This window comes from Grampus griseus (genome assembly GCF_964374135.1).
Source record: "Grampus griseus genome assembly, chromosome: 15".
Lineage (NCBI taxonomy): Eukaryota > Metazoa > Chordata > Mammalia > Artiodactyla > Delphinidae > Grampus > Grampus griseus.
Genome location: NC_139009.1, coordinates 38,002,398 through 38,030,110, shown reverse-complemented (window position 1 = coordinate 38,030,110; position 27,713 = coordinate 38,002,398). Strand labels below are relative to the sequence as shown.

Below are 27,713 nucleotides of genomic sequence, written 5' to 3'. Positions count from 1 at the left end.
CAGAAAGGGTAACTGACTCACCCAAAGTCACACAGCTAGGAATCTGAACCCTATCCTCTCAGCCTCCAAAGCCTGCACTCCTTCCACCATCCCATCCCACCCCCTTAGGGGAAGAGGCCGAGGGACAGCACCGCAGACCTTTCCAAAGATGAGCATGGCCTGCTTTTCCATTCCACAACCTCCTCTCCTTCTGTGTGTGACACACAGGCACACCCCCATCTCCTGTCCTCCTAGAAAGGTTTTAACTTTTTTAATTAAATGAATTTGAACTAATTGTGTTTGGAGGGATGTGAAAAAATATTTACAGCTCCCTTTTCTCCTGCCCCAAATAACTGGCTGGGGACCCCGGCAAGATGCTGGTCATGCTGAGGCAGGGGGCTGCCCCACTGCTGTCACTGGGTCAGAGCCTGGGACGCCCTCCCCCACTGAGGCAAGCCTCAGGCTAAGCAGCGGGGCCAGTGCTCTCAAACCCAGGGCAGCCGGCATGGGACAATGCCGGCACCTCTGCCCAGGCCCCTCCTCACCTGCCCTCACCCAGGGGCAACCTTGATCTCAGACCCAGACCCAGTCTGGAGCATCCTACGCTGGCTCTGGGCATAAGGACAGGACGCGGGGACAGCAGGCGCTCCACCTCTGGGCACACGGCCACCTGGTCCGCTTTCACCCAGCACAACTCATTTTTCCAGTGTCCCAGTTTCAGCCTCCCTTCCTGCAACCCGGGCCAAACTGTTTATCCCCAGATCTCGGGCCCCAGCTCATGGGGCTTGGCTGGGCAATGGCCGGGCCTGCTGGGGGCTGAGGTGAGCCAGGACAGCTGTGAAGGCAGGAGGCGGAGGTGGCATCGGTCGCCTTGCAGGATCTGTGCCCCGTTATAAAGCACCAGCACCCCTCTGCCCTCCCGTCAGACCCATTCTTCCTGCTCTCGGCCCTGAGGACAGAGAGTGCTGGGCTGCCCCTCTCCTGGCCGCCTAGGAGAACAGGCTGCCCTGGGCCACCTACAGCCTGCTCTCAGCCCAGCACCAACCCAGGGAGCCAGGGAGAACCGTGAGCCAGATGTAGACCTCCCACACCTGTCCCTCGTGGACTGCTGAAGCAGGTGTTATTCTGTATTTCTGAACACCTACTATGTGCAGAGTTCTTTGTGGGAGAGAAGGGCTGAGGGTGTGAGAAACAGTAAGTGAAGAAGCTCCCCGTTTAGATAGAAAGGCAAGTACCAAACAAGGCAGAATTCCTTGACAAGTGACTGTGCTCACTGGCAAGTAGGATTCATCCAGTAAGCACTAGGCATTAACTCTGGGCTAGGGTTTCAAGAAAGAAGAGAGCGAGTTCCTGCCTTCAAGAAACACACACGCAGCAAAAAATGCAATGCCTTGTGCTAAGTGTCTAAGGCAGGTAGGGAGGCACAGGAGGTTTTGTTCAGGGCAGGGAAGGCTGCCTGGAGCCCAGCCCCAGCCCTCCAGCAGGACCACGCTCTAGCCTGTACCCGAGTTGAACCCTGGCTCAAACCAGCCCCCAAACCCAAATAAACTTCTCCGCTGAGGTTAAACAACTCACCCTCCTCCCCGATTCTGAGGTCCAGTCTGCATGTTTAAGTTTCCTTTTGGGCTTTTCTATTTATGTTGTCATTGATTACTTTGCTCCTAACTCATCTGTTTTCAATTTGGACTGATTGGATCCTAATTTTATTACCATGTAATCTGAATGCACATAATCACTGTAATTATGCTGCTGAGGGAAACAGCTCCTCCGCTGCGGAAAGACCTACATTTAGGGTTTCCCAGCAAGGGCGGCCATTGGCTGGGTGGACCCACAGCCAACTCAGAGCTGGCAGCCCTTGGGAGCACAGAAGCCCTCCCGCCCCGCTCCTGGCAAGGCGGGTATTTGGGCTTCATCCCAGGGATGCACTTGAGGCCCCTCTCAGGAGCCCTGGGAACACACAGGGGTGTGAGCCACGGGTCAGCGAGCCCACCCTCCGGCTCACGCCACCACCCACTGCTGAAATGCGCTCAGACTGGGTCCCCACTCTGCCGGCACCCACATCTCAACGGCACCCTACCCTCTGGGGTGTAAGCGCTAATAGTCTCCCTAAAAACACTTGGGGGACGAGTTTCCCCACTAATCATGCGGCTGAGGAAAGCAAGCTGTGATGGAAGGGCCCGCCGCTGGCCCATCTCGGAGCCCAGTCCATGGCCTCCTCCTCCTGGAAGCCTCCCTGACCTGTCCAGCCCTCTCCATACTTTATGTCATTTACGCCACATATGAGGAACAGTGAAACTCTTACCCACCTCATCCCGAAGCCTCTTCCAAATGCCTAGAGCCTATTATAGATCAGTCTTATAGAAAAACATCATAAAGCCTGGGGCCAAAGCCATGCTCTTCCCTCCCCCATCATCCACAGTCGTTTGGGGCCAAGGCAGGGCCATGTGTGCATATCATACATGGGGACCTGAGGACCAGGGAACAGAGGGAAAGGCGCTGCTTCCTCCCCCCTCCACCAATCGTGCGAGGGAGTCAGTCCCTGCAGCACAGGGGGGACGAGGCCCGCTGGGCCATGAGGCAGGGACCCCTCGGAGAGGGTCCTCAGGATACCTGGCGGAGTCTCCCTCCCCAGGACTGGAGGAGCTGGAGAGGCTGCTAATTCTGAAGTGCCTGCTGTAGGCACCTGGAGCCTGGCCCCTTTGCCTTGGAACAAGCTGGGCACCCGACAGCGAGGGTAGGCTGGGGTGTCACGACATCAGGAAGGGGAGGACCATGTATGGGAGAAGCTCCCCCTTTGGGAGACGCTGGGCCAGTGAAGGAACGGGGCTTATTTAGCCTGAAGAGAGGAGATGTGGGTGGGGCTGACAGCCAACACATGGGAGAGATGCTGCACTGTTCTATGTCACTCAAGAGGGTGGAAATAGGACCTCCCCTGACATCAGGAGGCTGATGTGGACCTGAGGAAGCCAGGAATGTAGGCAAGGGAGCTCCCAGCGAGAGGAGACAGCCGTGCAGAGGCCCTGCTGCTAGACCCCCCAGGCTGGGAGCAGCAGCTGGGAGCCTGGCGGAGGGAGCACCAAGGCGAGGCCTGGGGCTCTGGGTTCCTGGCCCAGGGCTCTTTGCTCACTCCCCCTGCTGACCTCCTCGAGGGAAAGTGCTGCTGGCCAGAGGGCACACGTTGAGCTCATCTTTAGTTCAGCCGCCTCAGCAGAGCGGTAAGCAGGGAGCTGAGCACAAGGCAGGGACCAGGGGGCTGGAGCCCAGAGGAAGGAGGGGGCTGACAGAGAGGCCACCTTCCCATTGGCCAGGAGCTGGTTCTGACTCCAAATGGTGCGTTGGCCCAGGTAACTCCAAGGTCCTGCCCACTGCCCCTGCTGCTGGGCAGGCGGGGGGCACCCCAACTTTTGACTCCACATTTGGCTCCCTGGAGACATTCAAGGCTGAACCACAAACCTGACACCATCCTGAGTTGGGGATGGAGGCTGGAGTTTTCTCAGAAGCCATGCTCCACCCCCCTCTCCCCTCCAGGCCTGCCCGCCTCGAAGCTCCCCACGCTCCCCCACCCCTTACACACACAGCGAGGTGCCCACACGATCACCTGGCGCCCACCTGCCACCATCCTCCCACAGGAAGCCGCCAGGACCTGGGCCCTGAGCCCGTAGCTCACTCACCCAGTGCAGGGACCCTATGCAGAGCTTGGCGGCCATCAGGGGCACCGTGGGGTCCGAGGGCCGCAGCTTCACGCACTCCCGCAGCAGCGACACGGCATAGGATGACTGCAGGAGAAAGGGTGGGCAACACAGTCACTCGCAGCCCTGGGCTGTGGCAGACTGGGTGCCTCATGCCCACAGTGGGGGCAGCTCCCAAACAGCCAGCCCCGGCTCTGCACCCTGTTCCTCCCAAGCCAGGAAGAGGTCCAGCGGGAGGAGCGCAGGCGGTGGTGGCAGGCAAGTCCCCCTCCCCGGGTCTCAGTTTCCTCATCTGGAGAATGAAGGCTGTGACCCTTGCCCAGAAGTGATGTGATAAGAGCTACGGTGAGAACAGAGGGAAGCTCTTCAAAATGAATTCAAATGTGAACCACAGAAATTTTAGAGGTAGAAGGAATTCTCTCAGACCCCTGAGTTCAACACCCTCAGTTTATAGGTGGCAAGATGAGGATAAGCCCACATGGGGACTGGAGGCAGGACCAGTGGTGGGGAGTGCGGGGAACATAAAGGCCGGCAGAGAGGCAGCAGGAGAGAAGCCGTGGGGATGGGGCCACACTAGACGTGCTGAGGATGGCTAAGTGCGGAAGGTCTGCAAAACCCAGCTCACAGGCCAAATCTGGCCCTCTGCCTGCTTTTGTTAATAAAGTTTTATTGGAACTTGGCCACGTCCATTCATGTGGATATTGCCTATGGCTGCTTTTGTGACGCAAAGGCAGAGTGGAGTAGTTCCCAGACAGACTGTTTGGCCCGCAAAGTCAAAAATGTTTACTCTCTGACGCTTTACAGAAAGTGTGCTGACCCCTGTTCTAACTGCTTTATAAATACGAAGTCATTTGCCTTTCACAGCTCTACGAGGTAGGTAGCCATGCCCCTATTTACAGATGAGGAAACTGAAATGCAGAGAACTTAAACAGTGTGTTTGAAGCCACACTGCCCCTAAGTGGCTGAGCTGGGGTTTGAGCAGTCTGGCTCTAAGCTTGTAACCACTGCCCTATGCTGCCTCTGTGGTGACTACCTTGGCCAGAGAGGAGGTCTCTCTCTCCCTGCTCTACACACACACACACACACACACACACACACACACACGTGAGTGTAACTACAATTCCCACAAGCTGGGCCCTGCAGTGGGCCTAGCTCCCTGCCGTTAGTTAGCTCTCATCCTCCCCAGGCCCCGCTGGGGAAATGGGGGATCTAGAGGACTCTCCTGTCCACAGCACAGTGTGGAGACTGGCTGATGGAGACCTGGGGTCCCACTGGTCTGTGTCCACTCCGGACCCCTGCCTTTCTCTAGCTCCCTTTCCCTTCCCCCCTGAGAAAGGAGAGCTTTTCTCAGCCCCAAGCATGGGGCTGGGGGATGTGGGGTCACTGCATGGAGGGGGAAGAGACCATGGCTCTTGCCTGTCAGGTGCCCACAGAAAGGCTGGGGAGAGACGACAAAGTCCCCACCACACTGCTCTCTCATGAAAGAAGAGGCTATGAGACCAAGAGGGTGTTAGCATATGACCGGCTGGGAGGCTGCGGGGGAGGGAGGTGCCTGGGCTGGGGCGAGGGAGGCCGGTGAGGGACTCTTCAAGAGCTACCAGGCCATCCCCCTCTCCGGAGACCCCCTCCCGTGAAGGTCGCTCCCAGCTCCCTCAGCACGGCCCCCTCTGCCCACACACTCCAGCAGGCCTGCCCCCTCCCTGGCTGCTGACCTCTGCATCCCTGAAACACAGCCTTCTCTAACCCTGACCCTCCACGTCCCACCCCTACCCAGACCACAAAACACTGCTATTTAAGGAGCCATCTGAGGACTCCACAGTCGGAGCTGCGGGCTCTTTTTTTGTCATTCTGGTTACCTAGCAACGCAGTCACTGTGATTGCTGAGGAGACCGAGAAGAGTGACCTAAATCATGCCGTGGGACTCCTCCTCTCTTCCTGCAGGTGGAGGTGCCAGATATATTGATATCCACTCAGCCTCACCTTCTGCACACAATCGCAGGTGCAGAACCTTGATTCCCACCTTAGGCTCTTGACAAAGGCGAGGTCTGGCCACGCTTCCGAGGGCTGCCTGAGCCAACCCGGCAGACTGATCCAGTGCGCGGGGTTCCTGAGGGGCGGGGGGGTGGAGAGTGCGCTTCCAGAACAATCTCCTGCTGCACTGAATGCAGGGGCGGGTGTAACCCAGCCTGTGGGGCCTCACGCATGAGGAGCTCACTGATCACCCCAACCTCCTGCCTGTAAGACCATTCTCGTATCCACCTTGCTGGTCTGGGCACCAGCTCCCCGGATCTTGGGGTGTGCCAGGGGTATGCCAGGCTGCATCTGGACCTCTCTGAGCCTGGCTCTTCTCAGTAAGGAGGTTGAAGACCCTGTAACGTGACACCTTTTCCTGAGACTGGGGGGGGCTTTCAGGAGCACCCCCAGAAATTAAAGATAACTTCTGAGCACAGTGCACTCTTCTCAGGAGGGGTCACCACTTTCCTCAGCATCTCCAAGGGGTCCATGACCCACAGAAGGGTGAGAACCTGGCCCTGGGCCTCTTGGACCATACTCACTATTACAAGACTAGAGGCTCCTTCTCTGTTCCCTGGAGGTGGGAAGAAGCTGTCGCAACCCACTGCAAGCTGTCTGCCCAGGCTCCACACGAGCTCCAGCACCTCGCCACCCCGAGGGCCTCGCCCTGTCTGTGTTCTGAACTCTGAGCCTCGACGAGACCCTGCGGAGTGCAGAGCCAGGGTACGTCATGTCATGGCTTCGGGATGTTCGGGGAGGTGGCCCGTGTGATGGGGGAAGGGGAAGAGGTTTGGGAAGACAAATGCCTGGCAGGGAAGTCGGGTGCAGAGAAGGCTCCCACTTGATTCTTGGCTTCACCTCTCTGGGCCCTTCCCACCTGTCAGGCTGCAGCACCTGCCCTTCTTGCCCTTTCCTGCCAGGACCTGGCCACCCTCCATTCATGGAGGAGCGGCTGGCAAGGCCGGGAGGGCCCTCCTCAGAGATGGCTGCGGGGCTAGAAATGGCAGGTGGCGCGGTCGGGGCGGGACGGGGGGCAGGGAGGAATCCCCTCAGCCCCACAAATGGGCTCCGGGTGTTACAGCTCTTGGAACCATCTGCGAGCTCATGCCTCCTCACTTCCTGCCTTCGTAGCATCCTCGGCCCCAACACCCTCAGCGCCCAGCTCCGGAAAGGTTTTCCTTTCATGTCACTGCTGAGAATAGCGGCTTACGTAAGTGTGATTCTCATGGGAGGGAAAACCAGTGGGTGCTGGGGCAGAGCTTGGCGGGTGGAGAGCAAATGCAGCTCTGGAAACTGGAATAAGGTCAGCCCCGCGCTGAGCAGGGTTCCTCCTGACCACCCCCGGCCACGTCCTCCTCTCCTCGAAGCGCTCCCTCCACACTCCCTCAGGGGAGCGGGGGCCCCTGCTCCCTCCTAGGCGAGTTCCGGATGTCCTTTCCTGATGCCACGCCCCATCCTGGGCAGGAAGAGAGCTGCGGCCCAAATGGAACAACGTTCCCCTCCCCTGGAACCCATGTCCATGCCTGCCTCAGGCAGTCACACCAACCAACTCACAGGCGGAAATGCTACGATGCCCCAGGCGTGCACATATACTCGGAGAAAAGAATCCACAGACACACCTGCCTACCTGGCACGGCCGTAACTCACAGGCAGGCACCAGATTCACACAGGGGTCTGTGTGGGACCCTTCTTGCCCCTCATTCCCTGGAGATTAAAATCAGCTGCTGGACAATATTTCTGAATCACTGCCCCGCCCTCCGCCCACCTCTGGGAAGGACTAGAGGAGAGCAGACCACCTCCCCCGCCAAGGGTGAGTGTACAACCCCCAGCGCACCCTGGGTCTTACCTTCCCACAAGCCACCATGGACAGGGCCACTTGGTACCAAAGGTGAAATTCTCCAAATGCAAACTTCATGGCTCGCTCCAGGCACTGGGGAGAGGGAGACGGTCAGTACTTCCCCTCCAGGGGTCCTTCCCACACCAGCCCACCCCATACCCTTCCAGGGGAATCTCTGCCCAAGTCGCTTCCCGCAGGAGGTCGCCAGAGCTCACACTTGGTTCCTGTCGGAAAACTCCAGGGGTAACCTGTCTCTGCCACTCGCATGCTGTGTGACCTTGTGCAAGTCTCTCACCCTCTCTGGCCCTCGGTTCCCACCTCCATATCATGTGATCTCACAAGGGTGATGGTGAAAACCAAATGAGATTGGTTAAAGTGCTTTCAAAATGTAAACATCAAATAAAAATAATAACAGCTGACAATTCTTCTTACTATTGTGCCTGGCACCGTACTCAGCTTTCTACGTGTATTAACTCATTTACTCTTCCCAACAACCCAGTGAAGCGGGTTCTCTAATTACCCCCCACTTCACAGATGAAGAAGCGGAAGCTCAGTAAACGACTTGCCACAGTCATAGGGCCAGTCAGTGGCAGACGTACTGACTCTAAAGCCCGTGCATAAAACGCTGCCCAAATGTACACGCTTCCTTCTGCTCTCCTCTACGACCACCGAGAAAAACCGTCTGTTCCCTGGCCACTCTGATCCTGGGCCACTCCAAGTCAGGGGCTGCCTGTGAGATCTGACGGTCACCATCAGAAGTGGTTCCAGGTGACAGAGGCAGAAGCCAGCATTCGAGGCCAGGATTCACTGTGTGGCCATGGTCAGGCAGGTGGGGGACAGAGGTGAGGGGTACAGGACCACACAGCAGGTACTTTCAGAGCTTGGTGGCCTGGGTCCCCTTGTGCTGGCTCAACTACACTCCCTGCACCATCCTGGGCAGAAACCCACCTCTCTGGGCCTCACCTTCCTCACTGGTGAACTTGAGAGACCGCTTATCCCCCCATGTTAAAGAAGGTATCTTCTGGAAGCACCTCGCACAGTGCCTCGGTGTGAGTAAGGGCTCAGCAGGCGTGACCACCCCTCCTCTCGGGAGCCCTCCCAAACACGTGCAAAGAGAAGGCCACCTGTACAAGGGGCCGAGGGCCCCCATGCCACCCTTGATCCCAGCCTGGATCTGAAAGCTCAAAGAAGCGCGCAAGCCATTCGCACTGTGGGGAGGGGGCAGGAGAGAGCGGCAGCTCTGTGCTCCTGGTCCCCACATCCTGGAGAGGGACCACCCTCTGGGCCCAGCCCATAGAGCACTGCCCCAGCAGTGTCTGCCCAGTACAGTGGGCGTGCTCCAGGCTCCCGACCACACTCAGCTCAGAACCCTGCCAGGACAGGTAGTCACAGAACAGCAGCATCACCTCTGGGGGAAACTGAGGGGTGCATAACTTTCCTCCTGTGTTTCTCTATACAACACCATGCGTTCTTTCACAAGAAAAAAACACATGAAAATATCTGTAAAACTGGGCTTCCCTGGTGGCGCAGCGGTTGAGAGTCCGCCTGCCGATGCAGGGGACACGGGTTCGTGCCCCGGTCCGGGATCCCGCATGGGGCGGAGTGGCTGGGCCCGTGAGCCACGGCTGCTAAGCCCGCGCGTCCGGAGCCTGTGCTCCGCAACGGGAGAGGCCACAACAGTGAGAGGCCCGCGTACCGCCAAAAGAAAAAAAAAAAAAAAAAAATCTGTAAAACAAACAAACAAAAACCACCCTGCCAGTGAAGGGCAGCCCTCTCGGCACTGGAAATAAGACAGTCCCCAGCTGGGTCTCCCAAGAACAGAGCTGTACCCCTTGGTGGAGGCAGGGGAGGGGCAGCGGAGGAGGCTGTACCTCGGAGAGCATGACGTACTGGCCCCTCCTGCCCAGCGTGATGCTCAGGAGGTCGTAGATGGCCGCAGCGTTCCGCAGGCTCACTGCCCGGTCCTCCTCCTGCTCCGGTGCCCGGCTCAGCACCACATCCCGAGTAGCCTGTGGGGAGACACGGTTTAGGAAAGAGCAAGGACAGAAAATGAGCAGGTGCCTGTCCCCACAGGGCCCCTGCCTCTGAGGCCCAGTGACCGTCGCCCTTTCGCTGCTGACCCAGGCCACACTCCTAGAACCAGCCAGAGCCTTTCCCCACCCCCCAGGAGAGCAAACCTGGGGTGAGAGCAAACCCTCCACCCACAGCCCGGGCTGGGGTGAGACGGCAGTCTCCACCAGTTTCCCCACCCCCCAGAGAGCAAACCCTCCACCCACAGCCCGGGCTGGGGTGAGACGGCAGTCTCCACCAGTTTCCCCACCCCCCAGAGAGCAAACCCTCCACCCACAGCCCGGGCTGGGGTGAGACGGCAGTCCTGAGGGCCCGTGCTCCTGAACTTCAGTGTTTTATTCTGCAAACAGTCAAATCTACAGAAAAGCCACAAGGACAGTACCACAGCAGTAAACCCAACTGTTAACACTGACCACGCTGGCTTTGTCTCTCTAATAATAATAATAGTAGCAGTAATAGTAGTAGTAGTAGTCCGTTAAGGCAACTTGGCCCTTCACCCCTAAAGAAAAGAGGACAGTCTTTCTATAACCACAACAGAAATGCCAAATTCAGGAAGTAGAACACCGTTATTCCTATTCTCTAATACCAGCTCATATCCAGATTTCGCCGCCTGTCCCACTGATGGCCTTTCTGGTAGAGTCATCGTGCCAGGATCCAACCCAGGATTGGTGCCATGTCTCTCGTGCCCCCTTTCATGGGAAGAGTCCTGCAGCCCTTGCCTGGCTCCAGGATACTGGCATTATTGAGGATACAGGCCAGCTGTTCTGGGGGACAGCTCCTTGTGTGTGTGTAACCGTCCACTCACAGAAAGAGCTTCAGATAGCATCTGGAACTGACTAGATCAGATGAGCGGCTCTGCAGCTTGACTCACAGGACGGGTGTTTGGGCTGTGGCCCCTCTGTGCCCTCTTCTCTTCCTCTGCAGGCCCCCCAAGTCCCTCTGATAAGGAACCTCATACCTCCTTCCTATCACACCTGCGTCCAGCCCAGACCTATCCCTGACTCCTTCTGACTACGGAACCCTCCTCTCTGTCCCTCCTCAAAACCCGGGGTCTCTGTGCTTGGCATGTGGCACTCAGGAGTCCCGTAGCTCAGAGCTGCCTGGGCGGGGCGGGGTTTGCTGCTCAGAGAGGGGAGGGGCGAGGGGAAACGTGCTTTAGGAGTGGGCGATTCTGTACGAGCTGAAGGGGGGAACTCTATCACCCCATCACGGTGAAATCTCCCCATCAGGAACTGGGGACCCTTGTTCTGTGGCCTGTGGTCCCACCCTCTCTTGTACACTCACACCCTGGGGACAGCACTCAGGCTCGAGAGTAGCTAAACAGGAGTCACGGGGATCCCCCGCAGGGCGGGGACCAGGCTGGGGATGCTCTGGGCCCCCCAAGTCTCCTACACACAGACACACACACACTGAGGGCTGTGCCTGAGCTGAAGCGAAGCTGTGTTCTGGCCAGACGCCCCCACTGGCTGCTCCCAGCAACCTCCCCTCTCCTGCCTCTTCTCCCCTCTGCCAAAGGGGTCTCTTCCCAGCATCCCCCTCCGTCTGTAGAAGAGGCTGAACCCCCTTCCATGAGTTGGGACTCGCCCTCCTCTACTTCCCCACAAAGGACTGCAGATCCAAGAACTTGGCCTTTTTGACAGAGTAAAAGGGACCTGCTGACTCTTAAAACCCAGATCCCCACTGGTCAGGTTCAAACAATGCTTCAACAGGTGGTCCTCACAACCTTCTTCCAGGCAGGACTACTATCCCCTCCTCCAGGTCAGGGGCTGAGGCTCCCCAGGGTGATGACTGCAGAGGCAGAAGCTCAACGGCCTTTGGACTGTAGGCTCTGGACGTGTCCTCCCGTGCAGGCCTGAAGCACATTCCCACAGAGGCTTCTGGAAGCCAAAATACCTATAAGACCCAAGGACGTGACTCACCCAGGGGGGGCATTTCAGTAAGGCAGGCCAGGGACCAGGGTGCCCTTCTAGGTACAATAGGCAAGGGCTGCCCACCACCCTGACGGGCGTGGACCTGCCCCAGGAAAGGGTGCCGGGGATGCCAAGATATCCCCAGAAAGGCTGAGCACCAGTGCCAGCCTGGTAAACAAGAGCTGACGGTCAGGTGCCAAAGGGTTAAGGGAGAGGAATGGAGAGGGAAAGGGCCAGAGAAATCCCCCTCCTTCCTGGTGATATCCACCCACACAGGCAGCAACAGGAAGAGAGAAGAGATTCTAAGGAGAGCCACGGCAGGAACTATTACAGTGAGAAGCACAAAACTCGCTCTGCGCCTGGCCGTGGACCTCCCCACTCCTCCACCTCCAGCAACGCCCCAGCTCTCGCCGCCCTGGGTGGGCCCCGGAGAGGCGGCCCCCACCAGGCAGCAGTGGGGGTGGGGTCGGGGGCAGGAGGTCAGGGAATGAGAGGATGGGAGACACAGTCCCTGCACTCAGGGAGGGGCTCTGGAAACGGGATGCAGCCGCAGTACACAACGAACACAGTGAGCAGATCTGACCCAGAACTCTGGTGGGAGAGACAGGTCCTGATGGAAGGCTGCCTGCAGGACACATCCAGGATCGGGGACCCACCCATGCAGACTAGTCCCATGCAGGGGATGGTGAGCAGTGAGCTCTGGTCGCCCTATCCTCCAGGCGCAGCCCCTGCCAGACCCCACCTCCCAACTCCCCCACTTTCTGTGGCTGCCATGAGACGCTGCCCACCTGGCCAGCTTCTCTCCACTAGCTCCCAAGTCCTTCCCTGCAGCTCCCTCTCCTAATCGAGGCCCATCTTTGTTCCGTCTGTCAATGTGGATGCCTTTTGGCTCCTCAAACTCAATTCAAGGATCCCTTCCTTCTGCCACTGTCCCCGACTTATCTCAGCAGGCAAGGCTGCCCACCCCCCCATCCTCTCCCAACCCTGGGAACACACCCAGGCCCCTGCACATCCCACTGGCTCATGGGTTTTCGGGGCAGGGATGCATCTCGCTCATCTCGAGCCTCCCAGCCCCAGCACAGGCCTGCACACAGCACTCTCAAGTGACATTAGAAAGAGAAGGATCTCTGGGCCTGGTGTGGAAACTTCCTCCTGTTGCCCTAGACCTTGACCTTTAAGAGAACAGCGTCTCTGAATGTGTGTGCCTGGTGGGAGGGAGGCATGAATTTCCAGCTCTGGGCAAGCATTAGGTCGGCAGGACAGGAACAGAAGAGGGGCTCACAGCAGCATCTCCTCTGCCTGGGGACCGCCCCCCAACACACAGACAGTGGGGAAGGCATCTTCTCGGGGGTCCTCAGGACTTGGCATTTGTGCCAAGAGGAAAGCGTGGGTCCCCAAAGGAAAGCCAAAAGTAGAAGTTTGCCGAGTGGTTGCTGTGGCTTCGGGGCAGGGCTGCAGTGAAATGCTCCAGTGCTTGCAGGGCAGCTGGGCAGCATGTGTACGTAACCATGCAACAGGGTGGGGTGGGGAGAACTGGGGCAGAAAAAAAAGAAGCCTCGAGGGGGCTGGCAACAGGGTAGGAATTCACGCGCAGCTCAGGGGCCAGAGCAGGCCTCAGTGCACAGGGCCTCAGACCCTCTGGGGACTTCAAGTCCCCACCCAGGGCACCCCAGGTGTCCCATTCCCTCCGCTGCTGCACTCACCTCCCGCAGGCCACACAGTGCTCCCAGCTCCACCAGCAGCCTGCCTTTAACTAGTCCCAGTCACACTCTTTCCCTTCCACCATTTAAATGTCCTCACATGGAAATCCTCCGATCAGATGCAGTGAGAGACATGAATCGTGCAGAAACTAAATGGTCTTCTCAACACCATACTCCTTACTGGTTTGGGGATAATGGCAGGCTATTTTCCTCTGTTTTCCCCTGCAAAACCCCCAGGTCCCCCACCTCTGGGGGTGCCCTGCTCTTATTTAATCCATGCATTTAATCCCAGGCAGGGCTCAGCAGCTGTCCCTGAGACAAGCTCCTAGCCTTGGACCCTCTGCTGTCCTCCCAGGGGCAGTCTCCCCAGACTAAGGGACGTTCACCCCAGGCCTCCAGCAGGTCAGAAGAGGAAAAGCCAAAGAAACGTGGTCCTCCCCACCCCACCATCATCCAGTGTGACCCACTTGTGGTCTTTGGACACGTATCCATGAAGCAAATACGGGGCCACAAGGGCATCGCCATTCCCCGAGGTGGGGGCAGCCCACGTGACACCTCAGGCAAGATGGTTCTTGCTCAAACAGCCATCCCTCATGTGTGTGCCATGCATTTTAGGAACTGAATTATCCCTGCCATGATCTCACAGTAACCCCACAGAGCGGCAGGATGAAACTGCTGATGCCCCCTTTGCAGGCAGGGAAACTGAGCCCCAGAGGGTGTACTAACGTGTGCGGGGTCTCCAGGAATTAAGGCTGAACCTCCGATAGCCAGTCCAGGGTGGCTTCTGCTGCCCTGAGCACCTGCTGTCTTGTGGGCTCCTCTGCCAGCCCTGGTCCCCACCCTCTGCTGGCTGCAGGGCCACAGACAGCACTGACCTTCACTTCGCCCAGTCCTGTTTCTCCTTTGATCCTGGACACAAGCAGGGTAGGAGAAGGAAAGGAAACTAACTTGTAGAGCACTTTGTAAGTGGTATCTCATAATGCTGACAACAACCATCTCCTGTTCTACTGTCCTATTTTACAGATGAGAAAACTGAGGCCCAGAGAGACCAGGGAGGCTCCTCAAGGCATACAGATAGGGGGTTTAGGACCCATATTAGAGCCTAGACATTCTGACTTCACCCCTGGCTCTTCCCCTGCCTCCAGGTGCGTCCAAGGAAGTGTCCACTAGCCCCGTCCATGCCATCAGAGGCCCTCAGATGTCTCTGCTTAAGGAAGCACCAAAGTAAAACACAGGCTGGACTTTCTCAGTCAGGCCTCAGGTGCTGCTTCTCTGCAGAGAACAAGCTCCTTGGACCACGTCAGCCCTGTTCTCAGGGACAACCTCTCTGCTGGCCAAGGACCCAGCCTCAGGGCCCACTGCTCACCTCCAGCAATTGCCCCAGAAAGGAGTCTCCTGGTGCCAGTCTGCCTGACCCCTGCCCTCCTCCCTGGAGGATGCTGTCCCGTTCTGCTCGTGCTGTCACCCCCACCGGCAGCCATCATCACCACCGGCTCTCGAGCCGCCAGTCCACAGAGCCAAGGAATAACATGCTCTGTGCTGTGTCCCATCTACACGGCGGCCCCAGCCAGGCCCCCGCCAGCCCACGCTCCTGCGCATCGGGCTCCTACAGCAGGAATCTTCCTGCCAACGAGGGCGCGAGGCTCTCCCACCTCCACTGCTCCGAGGGTTCTGAGCTGGCAGCATTAACAGACCCTTTCCGCTTGCAGCCTGCAGCACAGCAGGGCCTCACGTCACAGCAAACCAGGCGCCAGAAGCTGAAACTATCTGTGCTCATCTGCTGAGACCCGAATGGAATCAAGCCCGAGAAGCGTTTTTGTTTTGTTTTGTTTTTTTAACCAAACAGTATATCCTCAAACCAATTTTTCTCCCAACCAGACCTGAATCTAAATGTTTTCTAAAATTAATGACTCAGAACCAGGTAGTCATCAGGATAAGACGCATACATGTTCAACACCCACAATGTACCAGGCAGCTTCGTGCTCATTTTCTTACTTCATCCACCCAATGCCTGCAAGAGAGACCTTATTAGCCCCATTTTACAGAAAACTGAGGATCAGGGCAGTAAGAGACTTGCCCAGGCTGCACAGGCTGTGAACGGCCAATTCAAGATGCAAGTCGCGGGGGCCTGATGTTGGGCACGGATGGCAGTTCGTTTGTTAACCTGCAGGATCCCAGGCCCCAGGGGCTTACCCCCCCCACCCTCTCTCAACCCAAGCCTCTGTGTCCTTTCAGCTCCCCAAAGCCTGACACCGGAAGAAGCTTCTCCCCCAGCTGAACGGAACTGGGGCTCGAGGATTCAGTTTGCTCTAACACATATTTTTATGCCTTAGATCAAGATTTGAGAAATGGCAGAGTCCTGTACCTCCTGGTTACCCAACTGAGAAAATCAGGCTGATTTTGACACATGGTTCTTTCAACCACTAGTCAGAAAGAGAAAAACAAATACCGTATGCTAACACATATATATAGAATCTAAAAAAAAAAAAAAAAAAAGAAAGTTTTTGAAGAACCTAGGGGCCGGACAGGACTAAAGACACAGATGTAGAGAATGGACTTGAGGACACGGGGAGGGGGAAGGGTAAGCTGGGACAAAGTGAGAGAATGGCATGGACATATATACACTACCAAACGTAAAACTGATAGCTAGTGGGAAGCAGCCGCATAGCACAGTGAGATGAGCTTGGTGCTTTGTGACCACCTAGAGGGGTGGGATAGGGAGGGTGGGAGGGAGACGCAAGAGGGAGGGCATATGGGGATGTATGTATACGTATAGCTGATACACTGTTATACAGCAGAAACTAACACACCATTGTGGAGCAATTATATTCCAATAAAGGTGTTAAAAAAAAAACAACTAGAATATGCATTTGAGGTTCAGCAGACTGAGATAATTCCTTCTGATCTGGGGACCAGGATTTCCTCCGTGTCCCCAGACACATGTTCCACTGGGTAGGAAGACGCCTGGGACGAGCGCTGTGATTTAACTATTCCTCATTCTACCCCCGGTGCTGGGCACAGCTCAGCACACTCTCGCTGCTCAAACAAGACTGGATGGTGGAGAGATGAGTAGGTGGGTGGGTGGATGGGCATTTTTAAGTGCCCTTTCGGTGCTGAAAACTCAAAACTGAGTTCAAAACACAAATCTCCTTTAGCCAGTTAGAACTCACGTCCCTTGCGCTTCTGTGAAAGCATCTGTAAGGTTTCTATTTACCTCTTGAAAGACGAGGGCTGCCCGATTCATTCCGATCACACTCAGCCCGAAACAAAAACCGTACTTCAGGCACCAACCCCACACCCAGCCCCCAGGCAGCCTACTCCTCTGAGCTGCAAACCACAAAATAGGGGCGGACGTGCTCAGGAAACCTGCAACACCCTTTCCTGAAGCAGCTAGCTGTGGAGAGGTGGAGAGCTGTGATGATTATGCCTCCTGGGCTGGCTGTGCTGGAATAGCTGTTACTGCCTCATAAAGAATTCTGCAGGGATTAGGAGAACCCAAGGAGCAGCCAAGGCAGCTGCTGCTTCTAGAGGTTTCTCCCTATCATCTGGAGCCAAAGCCAGCCAGCACTAAAGGGAGATGAGGAAAACCCTGCTGGCACATGGAGGCCGGGCTGAGCCTCAGGGGTCGGCTGAAGGGTCAGGGCAGGAGCCTGGCGCCCACACCTGACGGAGAATGTGACCTGCAGGAAAGGAGGGCGTAAAATAAGGGCGAGTGAGAAGTCAGAGGCGGTCTGGTCACTCTGAGAAACCGCGCGGAGCCACAGCGGCCAGATCCGGATCCCAGGTGGAAAGCCCTCGATAGATGAGACACCAAAGCTACGTCCATCGCCAACATCCTCCCCCAAATACCTGAAGCTTCTAGATGTGTGACAGGCTGGGTGTGAGCAGGAGGAAACCAACCAGCCAGCCCTGGAAGACTGCCTCCTCCCAGCTACGGCACACTCGGCATCTGAGCACTTCTGCTGCTCTGCAGGCCACAGGGAAGTCCCACGACACCCGCCTGGCCAGCCGGCCTGGATCCCCCGAGTGGCCGGTGGAGGCCAGCCAGCCACATACCCTCTTGAAAGAGCTGCTTAGAGGGAAACCACCTTGGCTCCAAGTATGGGTCACCTTTTAGTAAAAGGCCATTCTCTACTTTGAGATATACGGGCAGCTTGAGGGTTTGGGGGGAATAACTTTAATGGAAAGGCATCTCAGCTCTGGTTCTGGGCACCCGGATCAAGCAATGGCCACAGAAAATACTTAGGGAGACAGAGCCCAGCCTCTATCCCTGCCAGGGATCAAAATGCTGACCATTCTCACACAGACAGCCAAGGCCTTCCCTGTTTACAAAGCCCTCCCCAAGCTCTGTCGCACTTGATCCTCAAAGTTACCCCCTTGAGCCTTTGACAGATGAGAAAACCAAGACTTAGAGCCGTCAGTGAATCACAGACGTGATCTGAATCATGGCTGCAAGGATTATTAGTATGTAACCTTGACCAAGACATGTACCTGTCCTGGACCTTACTTTTCTCACCTGTAAGATGGGAACATATTAGTATTAGACTGAATCATATGAAACTGTTATTTTTCAAACCGCTCAACACAGTGCCTACCTAGATGAGATAATCAGCTTGGAATCTGGCAGAGAAAGGACCTAAGAAACGTTCCCATTTTCACCTTTTTACTTCCCACCTGTGGACAACACTGTAACCCTCAGCATAGGAAAGTGACAATAACGCCCTGTGTTTCCTGAGACAGGTGAGTTCTGTGCAGTCACACCTGATGGTGTAGGTGCTGAGATGGCTGAGGTGTGTGAAGGGGGCAGGGAGAGGATACTGGTCTATGGCTGAGGTTCCATAATTAAGAAATGGGGTTCAGTCTGTGAGAAGTACACTGTTCTCCCATGACAATCAGACCTGGCACTTGGTACCTCTACCTCCACGTTGGGCTAACCAGCTAGATGTCCCCACCCGGCAGCAACCACCTCACCTCCACACGAGCACGCACCGTGCAAACCTTTCAGGACCATGTCCCGGCCAGTTTGTTCTCGGGATCCAAATATCCACGCCCCTTCCCCGGCACTCTTGGATCCGAATGGACCCCGCCTGGCTGGGGAAGGATACACTCTCTCACCCCCGAGTCCAGTGTCCCTCTTCCTGTCTACTTGCTGGGGGACCTGCTCAGCCAGAGGCAACCCACTGACCAGAGTTCTCTAAACAAACCCTGGCATCACACAGTCCCAGGTTTCCAAAGGGACATTTGTTTTTTGCTATTTGGGGACCCAGTTTCTTAAACTCCACTTTCACACACTGCTCTCAGATGCATCATCTTAAAAAACCTAGTTCTCAACCCGGGGGTCCCCAGCTCATAAGCTCTGAGGGGTCCCTCAGTCAGAGGACACCTGGCTTTGATGCTCTTGCCCACCCTTCCTTCAGCCCCCTTGGACCACCCATCCTTCATCTCATCACCTCCCGGATGACCCAACACACTTCTCCCCGACGCTGAGCCTCCACGGCACGTGTGTGTGTGCATGCGTGTGCACATATGTGTTTGCCCGGGGCAGGAGAAGCGGGTCTTGTGAAAAAAATCTAGAGAGCATTTCACGTGTGCTCTATCCGCCTTACCCCCTCCGCCTTATTTTTCCACAGCACTTAGACATCGCAACCCTGGGTAGTTGAGTAGTTAATTCATTTGTTGCCCACCTCCCTCACTAGAATGTAAGCTCCGTGAGGGCAGGAAGTTTTCTCCGTTTTGTTTGCTGCTGCTTCTCTGGAGTCTAGAACAGGGCCTGGCACAAAGTGGATGACACTCTGTATTAGGAGTGGCATGAATGAGTGAAGCCCTTGTACAGGCACCTCACCTCTGTGAGTTACTATCACCTTAGCGGTGGGAGCTGAGGCTCACAGAGCTTAGGTGATCTGCCCAGGGCCCTCAGCTACTGAATGGCAGGGCCGGAACCTGAATCCAGGCCTCCTGCCGTGAAAGTACACGTTCCTTCCACCCCCTTCCATCATCACCGACCCGGCACAGAACTGTCCACGCAACCTTCTGTTGACTTGCTGATGACACCTTTTGTAATTCCAGAAGCAGGAGGTGGGAATTTGTTAGCTCGCCCAGTCCCTGCTCATTTGGGGGTAGGACCCAGGCCCCCGAAGGCGGCCTTGTACTCCACACCTAGATCTCATGAGGGAGCTGCACCCCCTGAGGGGGAACAGACCCAAGAGGCCTGCTTCAGGGACATCCCTGGGGGCTGAGCTCGGCCAGGACCTGGTGGGCGGTGCCCAAGCCCCACAGCTTTAATGCACGGGCCAGAGGCCTTGAGCTTACCATGGACTCGCTGATGAGCAGCAGCAGCAGGGCTTCCTCAATGTTATCCTTCGGGCAGTAGAGGCTGGAAGACACAGATGGCAGCCTGGGCTGCAGCACGGCCCTCCGAAGCAGCACGCTGGCCTGCCACGCTGGCCCTTCTGCCCCGGAGTCAGCACCCGCCCTGGTAAGGTGACCTTCTCCTGCATAATTCACAGGCACTGGATCCCACCTGCAGCTCTTTATCATGCCCCAGAGGCATGGATCTGAAAGCCTACGGTGGGCGAGGGCTGGAAACACTGCAATGCTCTTGAGGGGGATGCCCTTTCCAGCCCCCAGCACCGCATGAAGCGGCTGGGGCCAGCAGCAGACAAGAGCGAGAAAGAGGCTCACAGACCCCACCTTCGATTACTGGCACAAACACGACAGACGGTGCATTAAGACCATTAGGAAGGCAGGTATCCCCCCTCCCCCCGCCCGCCAAATAATTTGTTTGGCCTTTGGGTGCCTTAGAGGATGCCCCCTCAACCCCCCACCCCAAGACCTGCCTTCTCTAGTCTATTTGGCTCCGCTGCTTCTGAAGAGCCTGCCTGGCAGGGAGCTGGGCGGCGGCTGCAGGAGAGCATGGGGCAGAGAGAGGGGCCGCCAGTGGGGACCGAACCCTGGGGACGGTGGCCTGAGCCTGGGGTGGTCCCCAGAGCAGATAGGCTTACTTGTCTCCTTCGTAGAGTTGAGGTTTCCGCAGGGCCTGTGTGATGAAGGAATTCTCCTCCTTGCTCATGAACTCGGGCAGTGGGTGGGACAGGGGGCTCCAGTAGCATTCCTCGCTCAGGGAGTGCAGCAGGACCCCTGCCAGGTGCTTGGCTGCCATCTGGCAGAGAGGGAGGAGCTCACATGCAGGCAGGTGCTGGCTCTGCCCGGCCGCGGCCTGCCGTGCCCTCCACCCACCGTCCAGCCAAATCTGCCTGCTTGCAAATCGCTGCCCCTCCAGGAGGTCCACCACTGTGCCCCAAGGAGCCCCCTTGCTTCTCCGTAGCTCCAGCACTGAGCTGCCCCACCCCGTCTGTTGGCCTGTGATGGCTCCGACTTCATCTCTTGTCTTCTCTCTTCTCCTAGACAAGAGGTACATTTCCTCCTCCTCCTGGCCCCACGGAGCCCAGCACGGCTCAGAGTACTCAAAGCCCTTGCAAAGCATAAAGCCCTCAGCGCAAGCAGCTCTCTCCACCAGATACCTTTCTGATATTCGACCGAAAAGTCTAGAGTGAGAAGCTGCTGTGGCTCTGATTAGGGGCAGAAGCCTAAGAAGGTAGGCCTGAACTGGGGCAGGAAAGCAAGCCAACGTTATTTATTAAGATCATAAACAAATCCCTAAGAATGAGCACACCACCTTGCTAGGAAGGGATGACAGGAGGTTTCAGCATTGATCTAACATGAGGGGCTATGTGCAGTGCTGCGACGAGAAGGATGCTGAGGGTGTGTCCCAGGCTTGGAGGAAAAGAATGCTGAGATTGACTAGCAATGTCTGCCATGAGCATGACAGGGAGAGGAGAAGCACACACTCCCCTGATTCAGAGGCTGCCTGCTAGGATTTCTGCTGCCTCCCACTGAAATCAACTCCTGAATAAACCAGCCACAGCCAGCACCCAGCCCTGGGGCCTCCTCCATTACCACTTTGAAGTTCTGAGTTGCTTTGGTCTCCACAGTGCGTAGGACCTCCCGGAGTTCTCTCATGCCTTTCACGATGTTCCTAGCAGGAAGACAGTAGAAGCAGGGTCATTACCAGCCTAGTTCCCACACAGACATCCTCATCAAACCTGCAGACACTAGGAGGAGCCTGCCCATTTGAGTGTTATTTGAAAACATCCAATAATTGGTATGAAAGGTCAGAATTGTAGCACCATGATCCTAGAGGCCCAGGACAACAGTGATCAAAGAATAGAAAGGATCCTTCTCCACCGTAGCTCTCTAGAAACCCAGGCCTCCAGTTTACCACCAGAAAGAGACCAGGATCGAGTATTTCAAACAAGATGTTATCTTGGTCCAAGTGCTTTGGGCTGGTGCCAGACTTTCTGACTTCAGTCAACCTCAAATCCTCCATTTTCGGGCTTCCCTGGTGGCTCAGTGGTTAAGAATCTGCCTCCCAATGCAGGGGACACGGGTTCAAGCCCTGGTCCGGGACGTTCCCACACGCCACGGAGCAACAAAGCCCGTGCACCACAACTACTGAGCCTGCACTCTAGAGCCCGCGAGCCACAACTACGGACGCCCGCGTGCCTAGAGTCCATGCTCCGCAACAAGAGAAGCTACCGCAATGAGAAGCCCACACACTGCAACGAAGAGCAGCCCCCGCTCGCCACAACTGGAGAAAGCATACACGCAGCAAGGTAGAGCCAACGCAGCCAAAAATAAATAAATAAAATAAATTAATTAATTTAAAAAATCATATTAAAAAAGCTATTAGGGCTTTCCTGGTGGCGCAGTGGTTGAGAGTCCGCCTGCCGATGCAGGGGACACGGGTTCGTGCCCCCCTCTGGGAAGATCCCACATGCCGCGGAGTGGCTGGGCCCGTGAGCCATGGCTGTTGAGCCTGCGCATCCGGAGCCTGTGCTCCGCAACGGGAGAGGCCACAGCAGTGAGAGGCCCACGTATCGCAAAAAAAAAAAAAAAAATTAAAAAAAAAAAAAAGCTATTAATGAGATTAAAAAAAAAAATTCTCCGCCTTCATCTGCCACATCCGGTCTACACTGGAATCCATCCTCACCTATCAAGCCCTACCACCAGGGCCCTAGACTGGCCTGCATCACCTGGGGCCTAGATGACAGTGACAGCTGGTCTCACCCCCTCCAGTCAGCCCTCTGTGCCTTAAAGTCATTTGCAAGCTTTTTAAAGTGTGATCCATAGTAAGAAATACACCTGACATTGCAACCCTGTATATATGCACAGACTGCTTACATAAAACTGAAGTTAAGTTTCCTGATATATTACCTGTCTCTACTATGTGCAATGCAATCCACTCCGATGTTTTCTCTTTTACGTCTCCCACTACTTCCCCATTTTAAAAATGCTGGCGGCAGCCCACTGAACAATCTTGCAACCCACTGATGGGTGTGGCCTGAGTTTGAAAAACAACTCCCACTGCCCCTTGAGGGCTCTACCTGACATGCAAAAGTCATCTTGTTCCTTCCCATGCTGGCCTTTCGTCGGTGCCCCCAGGCTTACAGAATTCAGTCTAGGCCCTCAGTACGGTGTCCCAGGGCTGTCGGGTCTGCCCCTTGGCTCTCTCCCATCTCATCTCCCACCACTCAAGTCCTTTCTAAACAACCGTCCACAGTTCCCTATGTCAAGTCTTGGAACAGGCTTCCCCCACTGCCTTAAAGAGCCCTTCCCCTACACATCCTTAAAAAAATCTGTTTTTACACATCACTTTCCAACATCACTTCCTCCTTGCAGCCTTCCCTGGGCCCCTCCCCACACCCACCCCTCCTGACCGCATAGCTCTCGCCCCGTGTTAAGTCCTCTTTTGAAGCAAGCACGGCATTGCAGTCATTTTCCATTTACAGGCTGACCCCTTTCCCACTGCGCACCGCCCGAGGGCAGTCTTGTTCCTGAAGCTCAGCCCGGGCATGTGTGCTCAGCAGATGTCTGAGGACTGCCGTCCTCACTTGTTCCGGGGGGTTCCCTAGATCAATAGCTCGCAAGGGAAAGCAGAGGCTCCCAGGCCAGCAAATTTAGAAATGAAAGATCACAGAGGGTGAAGAGCCAAAGGTGGCAGCCGGGAAAGTCACGTGAGCCCCTCCTGCAGCTTTCATGAATGAAGTAGATTCCTGGGGGCTCTGGAGCTTGGAGGCATAAAAGGACAGGAGATCAATTCCTTGCCTTCTGGGAACCTCTGGTTTCATACAAGCAAGGCCCAAATGTGCAAACAACCAACACTATGAACTCAGACTCCTGTCTGTAAGGCTGAGGATGGAGACAAAGACCTGGGGAATAGAGTCAGAGTCACAACGATATTCCCCAGCCTGCCTAGAGCTTCTGAAGAACCAGGAGGGGCAACCAGCACAGGGCTCCACAGGGTCCTTAGAGACGGTTCATGCCTGGGCACTGCTACTGAGGGCAGAGCTCACCTCTGTGGGCTATGCACGGCGCTCTCCTCTATAAAATCAGGTCTTCAGTTGCAATCAGCATCCCCCCGGCTTCTGTCATCTGCATACCACATCTACAATTTTTGCTACTAGCTGTACACCATCAGTGTCATTATTTTGTGTAATACTTTTCTTTATATCTTCTTTCTTTTTACTTCAGTAGATATCTCACCTTAATCAAGCATACCTGAAATCATGGACTTGGTATACTAGTTGCTTTGTTTCAGGGTCCTCCCCCAATACACACTCAATTTAGGAATGAGAACTGCAATTTTAACAGGATCTTGTGCCTCCAAAGTTGTATATTTTTACTATTTTCAAATCTATATGGGACTCTGACATCTAAATAAGCTCCCAGGAATTCTTTAGCAAAGCAAATAATCACCTTTAGGCATCTTTGGGGTAAATCCCACTTTTTATTGAATGCAGGTAAAGAGAAAAACCAACATAGGTTCCAGGGGCCAGGGCTAGACAGGGAGAGATCTGGGCTCCTGGCTGGTGCCGCCCTGTTCTGAAATGTCGGGAATGCCCCTCCGCCTCAGCTCAGCCCTCTGGGAAATGGGAAACTAGATGGGGTTTCTCCCACCAGCTTGAGTAATCCTGTCCTGGGTATAAACTGTCAGTGCCAGGTAGAGCTGGGGCTTTTCTGAGCCCCACGAGAGGCCAGCTTGAAAGATCTTTTTGTTCTGGTCTCTCACACTGACCTTTCTGAGCAAAGCTGCCACTTTTAACAATATCCAAACAGGGCCTCAAACAAACCCTGGCCCAGAATCAGGCTGCATGTGGAGAAGCCAGGAGGTCATGGATTCCAACTCAAGTAAACTCTGGCTGGCCAGGAGCAGAGAAAGAGGATATGTACATGCAGGGATGGGTCAAGGGAAACAGCTCATCTTAGGGGGGCCTCCAGGGGAGCCATGCAAGGAGGCGGCAAGCTCCCCCAGGCCCCTGGTCAGCAGTAGGCAGCGGGGCAGATTTTTCCAAAGCACTTCATCTTATCCAGTCTTTGCAACTTCTAATGAGGTTGGTGAGGGAAGCTTCACATTCCCGGGTACCAGCACAATGCTTAGAACATAGAAGGCCCTCAACAAATCACTGTGGGAACTTCCCTGGTGGCGCAGTGGTTAAGAATCCACCTGCCAATGCAGGGGACGTGGGTTCAAGCCCTGGTCCGGGAAGATCCCACATGCCGCAGAGCAACTAAGCCCATGCGCCACAACTACTGAGCCTGTGCTCTAGAGCCCGCGAGCCAAAACTACTGAGCCTATGTGCCACAACCACTGAAGCCCACGTGCCTAGAGACCGTGCTCCGCAACAAGAGAAGCCACCGCAATAAGAAGCCTGTGCACCGCAACGAAGAGTAGCCCCCCTCTCAGCACAACTAGAAAAACCTCACGCACAGCAACGAAGACCCAAAACAGCCAAAAGTAAATAAATAAATTAATTAAAAAAAAAGAAATCATTGTGGAATAAATAAATCCTCATTTTCCAATCACAAAATCAAAGCCTGGAAGATGCCTGCCTCTTCAGGCCATCAATCACCCAAGGGGAGAGGTGGGTTCACCACAGGTACCAAGGGTTCAGATTTCACTCCCTTTTAAACAAGACCCTTGAGAAAGACAATGAATGGCACAGTTACCCTTTCCTTTCCTGCCTATTTGAACTCCAGGACTCCCTCAATTAAGTCTCTACGAAGTACCTACTGTGTACCAAGTGCCTGGATACTGTACACCAAGTGTCCTGTTCTCAACAGGCATCCAACTAATGCAGAGAGAAAGAATTAAGAGACCGAATGAGTGAACGAATAGCTTATTCACAGCCCTGCACATAACGAGCTCACGGTCTGTAAAATTAGACATGCTCATGGTTTATTCAAGAGCTTAGCAAAATATTTTGCATACAGTAGGTGCTCAACAAATTTGGGGTGGGGGGTGGGGATTTTGTTGGATTTGAAACAGAGAATGAGAAAATGTATGGAATTTTTCACTGAATGGAACCTAAACAGGCTCTGGTACGTACGACACTGGCCAGAAGTCCCCGTTTCAGGGCTGGCATTGCTAATCGTGTATGAGAGGTTTCCGGTCAAAGACCCAGAAATGCTCAGCCAGTTGGCAGATCCCAACAGCTAGAGGGTTGAATCAGGAGACAAGGTCAGGTGAAGTTCAAATGGTTATGAAGCTATTCCTTCTTGCCACAGACTCACATTATCAGTTTCCAATGTGAAACTGAGAGCTCCCTCTTCACTCCCAGCCCCAGAAAAAGGCTGTGACACTTCCTTTGCAGGACACTGAAGACATCCAGGCAAGGGGAGCTTTCTAGTGAGGTGGGGTAGGGGCGGTGGGTGCTGACAATAAACAAAGGCTGTGCATTAAGAGACGCTGGAAGGATGTGCTCCCTCCGATGGGCCTCAGAGGTCTCCCTGTGCCCAAAGAGGTCTCTTCTGTGACCACCAGGAGGCTCTCCTGGGCTTCACTGTTGGGTGATTCTGGCCCCTGAATGCCCCTGAGAGCCTTCTGTCTCGTGCCCTCCCCCAGCACTGCAGATACTGGGTGGTTGCTAAGAATACAAAATTACTACTGACTGAACACACCCCTTACGGGGTCATACCCAACAGCAGGTTTTCTAAGGTGCCTACACACACACACACACACACACACACACACACACACACACACACACACACACAGGAGAAAGGGAGAGTGTCTTCATAAGGCCGCACAACCTGCCAAGTCCTGGGCAACTCCCTCAGAAAACACTCTCTTCTCTATTGTTTGGTTTTGGTACAATGAGCATATATTGCTTTAGTGATTAAAAAAAGTTTTTTTAAGAGCACGCACAAAACATGCAGCCCACCTGGTTCAACACACATGGCCCAAGCTCACTCTCAGCCCTGAGCCGAGAATGGGCTCTGTAGGTCGAGGGAGAAGAGAAAGAGACCACCCCAAAGAGAAACGGCCTCTTGCCTGCTGTGGGGGAAGGAGCCAAGTTGGCTCACGTTCTTTTATTTATTTATTTATTTATTTTTGGCTGCGTTGGGTCTTCGTTGCTGTGCGCGGGATTTCTCTAGTTGTGGCACGCGGACTTCTCATTGCGGCGGCTTCTCTTGCTGCAGAGCACGGGCTCTAGGCATGTGGGCTTCAGTAGTTGCAGCACGTGGGCTCAGTAGGCTCGCAGGCTCTAGAGCGCAGGCTCAGTAGTCGTGGCCCACGGGCTTAGTTGCTCCGTGGCATGTGGGATCTTCCTGGACCAGGGCTCGAACCCGTATCCCCTGCATTGGCAGGCGGATTCTTAACCACTGCACTACCAGGGAAGCCCCGGCTCACATTCTTTTCTTGGGAGATACTCAAGAGACCCGGTCTAGTGAGGTCAGGGTCATCAACAGATTCCCTGGCATTGCACCACCCCCAGGTGTCCCCTGCTGCCTCACCCCTGGGCTGCTTCGTGCAAAGGAGAACCAAGCCTCCCCCACGGCCAAGACCCTGGGCCCCGTAGCCATCAACCCCCCGGGCCCCGTAGCCATCAACCCCCCAGCCCAACAGAAAGCTGCCTCCTGGCAGAAGCATCCGCAGAACTGCCGGGGGCGAGGCTCCAACCAGAGTCCACGGCTGCCCTCTGGTGGCAGTGAGGGGAAGTGGACCCCAGGTAGGGGCCTCCCAGCTCCTGACTTTCAGGCTAGCACTTTCAATCCCAGGTCAATTAGGAAGAGCAAGGGGCAGGAGTCAGCTGGGGGAATTAACAGCTGGATCAATAGGGCAAGGCCCTTGGGAAAAATGAATGTCCCTCAGACACTGAATGAGTAAGTGGGCAGCATAAGGGAGGTCCAGGCCTCACCGAAGCTCAGAATTAGAGAAGCACTGTCTGGAGGCCAAGAAAACATCACCCACATTACACAGTGGAGAACACCACACCCTTTAAATTATGTCAAATCCTCAACTGGAGGGACAAGTTGGACCCTGGGAAGAGCACTGCTTGTGGCCATCTGGCCCCTGGGGCTGAGCACCCCATTCTCAGCAAGGGCTCCTCTGAGCCCTCTGGAACCTGGGTCCACCCCATGCCCACATGGGAATGAGCTCAGGCTCTCAGGTTAT

At 55.3% G+C, this 27,713-nt stretch overlaps 1 protein-coding gene across 2 annotated transcripts in view; it reads right to left on the bottom strand.

Moving 5' to 3' along the window:
• TTC7A (tetratricopeptide repeat domain 7A) overlaps positions 1-27,713 on the bottom strand; it is a gene marked incomplete at its 5' end in the record, with an annotated part of 122,181 nt that overhangs the window by 48,664 nt on the left and 45,804 nt on the right. For both annotated transcript variants that reach the window (XM_082672000.1, XM_082672001.1), the window contains 6 exons: positions 3,651-3,755; positions 7,528-7,611; positions 9,390-9,527; positions 19,508-19,571; positions 20,200-20,357; positions 21,155-21,233. In XM_082672000.1, the coding sequence (XP_082528126.1) occupies positions 3,651-3,755; positions 7,528-7,611; positions 9,390-9,527; positions 19,508-19,571; positions 20,200-20,357; positions 21,155-21,233 (628 nt within the window). The remainder of the gene's footprint in view (positions 1-3,650; positions 3,756-7,527; positions 7,612-9,389; positions 9,528-19,507; positions 19,572-20,199; positions 20,358-21,154; positions 21,234-27,713) is intronic.